The 4,578-nt window shown below is 42.4% G+C and overlaps 2 protein-coding genes across 2 annotated transcripts; both read left to right on the forward strand.

The window, feature by feature from the left end:
• Positions 1–336: 336 nt before the first annotated feature.
• Positions 337–1,107, forward strand: LOC147965211 (uncharacterized). Its single transcript, XM_087530345.1, has 2 exons — positions 337–440; positions 597–1,107. The coding sequence occupies exons 1-2, from the start codon at positions 337–339 to the stop codon at positions 1,105–1,107; spliced, it is 615 nt and encodes a 204-aa protein (XP_087386471.1).
• Positions 1,108–3,114: 2,007 nt separating this feature from the next.
• LOC147965212 (uncharacterized) lies at positions 3,115–4,316 on the forward strand. Its single transcript, XM_087530346.1, has 3 exons — positions 3,115–3,302; positions 3,887–4,074; positions 4,165–4,316. Exons 1-3 carry the CDS (start codon positions 3,115–3,117, stop codon positions 4,314–4,316), a joined length of 528 nt encoding a protein of 175 aa, XP_087386472.1.
• The last annotated feature ends 262 nt before the right edge of the window (positions 4,317–4,578 follow it).

Here is a 4,578-nt window from a genome sequence, read left to right on the forward strand (position 1 = left end):
CAGAAAGTGGTGGTTAAAAAAATCTACTGATCAAAAATAAAAAAGAAACCATGTTAAAAAACACCATGTTCACATACAACCACCCAATCGGAGTGGTTCCATTGCAACAAGCCCATGATCACAGACGCGACACCAACCCACGATTTGCACAAACCGCATCGTCAGCGAGATCGTGCAGTTCATCCGATGCGGCCATCCCTCCCCACGCCCTCCCTTAAATTTAGACCCCTGCCATAGGCCTTCTCATCCACAACAACACAAGTATCCATTGCGCTGCCACCAAATCGTTCCATCACATCCATCTCCACGCAAAACACCAAGCCCCTACTATCAGCCATGGCGTTCGCCGATGAGTACAAGGACGTGGAGGCCCACGGCAACACCAACTTGCACGTCATCCACACCAACGACAAGAAGCAGGTGGTTATCACCCTCGCACAGTACGAGCGCCACCTCAGCCTCTAGCACCACAAGATTGTCGGCATTGATCTCGAGTACAACAACGAGCCTGAAGCGACGTAGAAAACAGCCCTCTGCCAACTCTCCATTGGCAAGAAACACCCAGTGTTGCTCCTCCAACTGAGCGCCGCTGAAAGGTGCACCGTCTTTGACAACTTCCTCGCCGACCCCAGGTACACCTTTGAAGGCTTCTCCATCGACGGCGACAAAAAAAGGCTAGAGCGCGTCAATCTGGAGGTTGCCAACTTCGTCGACATCCAGAAGGAGTGGAGGGTGCCCGAGGCAACCAAGGAGTTGGACTCCCTTAGAGACGTCTCCGGCATGCTCATCGACGACTACTACAACAACATTAAGAAGAAGATCACCGACGACGAGCACAAGCGCTGGGCCACCCTTCCTTTGTCCATGAGGCACATCGAGTACGTGGCAAAGTACGCCTACACATCATACGAGATATGGAACTGCATCACCCTCACCGAGGACGGGCTTCGCAATGTACGAGATATGGAGACACTGACTGGTGAAGAAGAAGATGGTGCCGGCCAAAGAGCAACCAATGCCGGCGTCGTTTTAGAATTATCATCAAATTTGCTTTATGTTGTTTGCTTATGTATCGTTAGTTTGCTTGTGATCATTTGCTTTTGGTGAACTTAGTTTGCTTGCCATGTAGCATCGCTTGTAATGATGTGAACTTTGATTATGTTAGATTGCTTTCTGTTGAAATTAGTTTGCTCATGATGAACTTGTCGTACAGAATGCCTGTGATAATTTGTTCTCTGTTGTTTACTTATGAATCATTAGATTCGAGCAGTGTGCAAAACAAAAAATAAGATGCAGTGTGCAAATAAGACGCATGCAGTGCAAGTTGTGTACCAATGCAGTACATACTCTGTCGTATTAAATTTACACATACGCAACGAAGCAGTGAATGCCCCTAAATTTGATAAAAAAAGAATACATAAGAGCAAAAACACAGAAAGAAAAAAATGCAACATGTATATGTAGTGCCGAAATATATGAACGTGCAGTACACAAACATAATCAATGCAGTACGGGTTATGTTTACTAAGCAGTGCACTCCCCTACATTAGAAACAAGATTACATAAGAGCAAAAACATGAAAACAAAATATGAGAAATGTACATGTACTATGGAATGCGTGTTCATGTAGTATAGAACTCTGATCAGTGCAGTGCACAGACGGTTTACAGAGTAGTGCACACCCCTACATTGAAAAAAATGTAGTGCGGAAATATATGAACGTGCAGTACAGGAACACAATCAATGCAGTACAGGTATGTTTACTAAGCAGTGCACTCCTCTACATTGGAAAAAAGATTACGTAAGAGCACAAACATGAAAACAAAAAAAATGAGAACTATGCATGTAGTACGGACTGCGTGCACATGCAGTACAGAACTCTGATCAGTGCAGTGCACAGATGGTTTACAAAGCAGTGCATGCCCCCCTACATTGAAAAAAACAATAGAAAAAAATTGACGACCTAGGTGTAGCCGGCCCCAGCCAGTCTCGTAGTAGGTCTGCGCCCATAGCAGGCGAGTCGTTCTGAGCCACAATGCATGGGGCCGGGCGCACATGGGCCCATAGGTCAGAGCGCATAGAGTAGCGAGCACCGTGTATAAGCGCCCAAATAAGTAACCAGAGGAGTTCGATACGACTGCCTCACCAACGCTTATAAATAGGTTGGGCGCACCTTCCGCGGGCGAGGTGGGACTAGACATTAGGCCGCACACAATGCACCGGGAACCAGCCGTGCTCACAGGCCGACTTGGGCCCAAATGCGTCTTCACTCCCCGAGCACAGCCCAACAAGGCCCACTAAGAAAAAACAATAACTTCAAAAAATAAAACATCAAAGAAAAATTAGAAAACATTTTTTAAACGAAAAACAACAACAAAAGAAAAATGTGTGTGGGCACTGCGAGAAACTACAGTTCATTATTAATAAATAAAACGTAGAAAGCCCGAAGTAAAAGTACAAATGCAATCCGCGACGCCAAACAATGCAGTTATCCACGTGAAAGCATGAAGTATTTTTTTCTGAAATGCAGTTCTCCTTCTACTGCATTGTAGTCTTGCTAAAATAAAGAATGCGGCCCTATTAGTTAAGCAAAGCAGTCCGCTATAAAATAAAGAACTGAATCAAAGAACTCCATCAAGAAATTAAATGTGCGTACATCTGTATCAATCCTAATCCGATATAATTCAGTGCACGAAGAATAATTTCACTTCCATGCAGTACACTACGTGGACAAACGTAGTTATGTTCTGATATAAAAGAAGTGCACTTAAAAGGAAAATTCACCGAAAACACAATCATCACATTTTCTGACAGTTGCGTGCATACCTGAACAAGTCACGAAAAAAGAGGACACGATGTTCCGGATGTCCAACGAATTAACAGAGCCTCCTCATAGCAGAACCTCTTTGTAGTTGCCACGTGACTAAAAACAGAGCCCCACCACGCTACCACCCCGCTCCACCTCTCCCACGTCCTGTCAAGGAGAGCACAGGAGAGCAGAGGGGAAAACACAACTGCTTTGTACCACAAAAAACCCCATTGCATCTTCTTCTCCAAACTTCCTTTCACCAACCTCTTCTCTCCGAAACAAACACGAGATAGCAGAGGAGAGTCATGGCGGATGCACCTCTTTACAAGCAGCACCGCCGGTACACCAGGGAGCTCCACGACGTCGACCTCCACGGCAACAACAAGCTCCACGTCGTTTGCACAAGCAAGGGTGAAGACGTGGACAAGATGTTTTCCACACTTAGGAGGAAGCTCAACGGAATGCCCGTCAAACTAGTCGGTGTTGATGTCGAGTAGACGCATTATGTGAAGCCACAATGGGCAGCAGTGCTCGAGCTATGCATAGAAAAAGAATGCCTTGTCTACCACATCTCTGCAGCTAAAGACATGTCAGAATATAACTATCAATCTGTACTATTGATTGTTAATATTGATTTTAAATTTTCTTCACTTCAATCGCCACTATTTAAACTTTGGTTTTCATTTTTGAAAAGCACGGCATATGAATTCATTGACAGTTTTCATCTAGCTCCATGTATGTCACTCATGTGCTCGATTCTTGAATTATATGATCTAGTAATACACACAGTTTTATTTTGTTTTACCAAATACAAACTATTTGACTGAACAATAGAAAACTGCAACATTACTATACAAAACATGTGTGAAATTCAGTTCAAGAATATAATCATGCACAAAACATGCATTATTTATGCAATATATTATCAGATTTGCTAGTTATGATGAACAAAGTATTAGCAACTACTCAATGTAACAGATTCAGATATTCATATTGCAGTTCAGTTTCAGACAAAACAAAAAGCACTGGTAGTCCTAAGAAAATAAACTATATTCACTCTATACAAACATCTTGCAGGCCAATGGAACTAGACAAATTCCTCATGAATGGTGAGTACACCTTCGTCGGATTCGCCATTGAAGGAGAGAAAAGCAAGCTGAAGCTATCTGGTTTGGAGATCAACTCTGACAACTACATTGATATTCAGTTGGAATGGAGAGACCCATACAATAAAAAGAAGTTTGACTCTTTGGCTGATGTTGCCGGTAGGATGATAGACATTCACTAAAATGACATTAAGAAAAAAATTAACAGCAAGGAGGACCATACTCTGTGGGGATTCTGCCCACTGCCAGAAAAGCTTATCAAGTATGCAGCAATAGATGCATTTGCAACATATGAGTCATGGAGAATCATCTACGATGTCATCATGGGACTAGACAGGGCAAAAAGAGACAAAGAAGCAAAGCAGAAGAAGAACAAGGCTGTAATCCAATACAACAACTAGAAATAATTCAGGGCTATGCTTTAGTTTCACTTTACTTTAGTCGTTGTGTTGTTCTTTGTTTCATGTATGGAAGCTTTTGATTATGTCCATTGCTTCATATCGAACATTTCTTTTGTAAAAACAATGTCGTTTTAGAATTATCATTAAATTTTATTTATGTTGTTTGCTTATGTGTCACAGTTTGCTTCTGATCAATTGCTTTCGCTGAAATTAGTTTGTGTTAGAACAAGTATCCAGAAAATTTTGAAAAAATTAATGTGTG

Source organism: Triticum urartu, chromosome 6A, assembly GCF_056163025.1.
Source record: "Triticum urartu cultivar PI428250 chromosome 6A, HENAU_Tu73, whole genome shotgun sequence".
Classification (NCBI taxonomy): Eukaryota; Viridiplantae; Streptophyta; class Magnoliopsida; order Poales; family Poaceae; genus Triticum; species Triticum urartu.

Bases quoted from the DNA above. Each gene is read 5' to 3' on its own strand.
- LOC147965212 (XM_087530346.1), top strand. From the start codon at position 3,115: ATGGCGGATGCACCTCTTTACAAGCAGCACCGCCGGTACACCAGGGAG. The intron at 3,303-3,886 runs GTAGACGCATTA...AACATCTTGCAG, and splicing joins CTAGTCGGTGTTGATGTCGA to GCCAATGGAACTAGACAAAT. The intron at 4,075-4,164 runs GTAGGATGATAG...GCCCACTGCCAG, and splicing joins CTCTTTGGCTGATGTTGCCG to AAAAGCTTATCAAGTATGCA.
- LOC147965211 (XM_087530345.1), top strand. From the start codon at position 337: ATGGCGTTCGCCGATGAGTACAAGGACGTGGAGGCCCACGGCAACACC. The intron at 441-596 runs GTACGAGCGCCA...CGCCGCTGAAAG, and splicing joins GTGGTTATCACCCTCGCACA to GTGCACCGTCTTTGACAACT.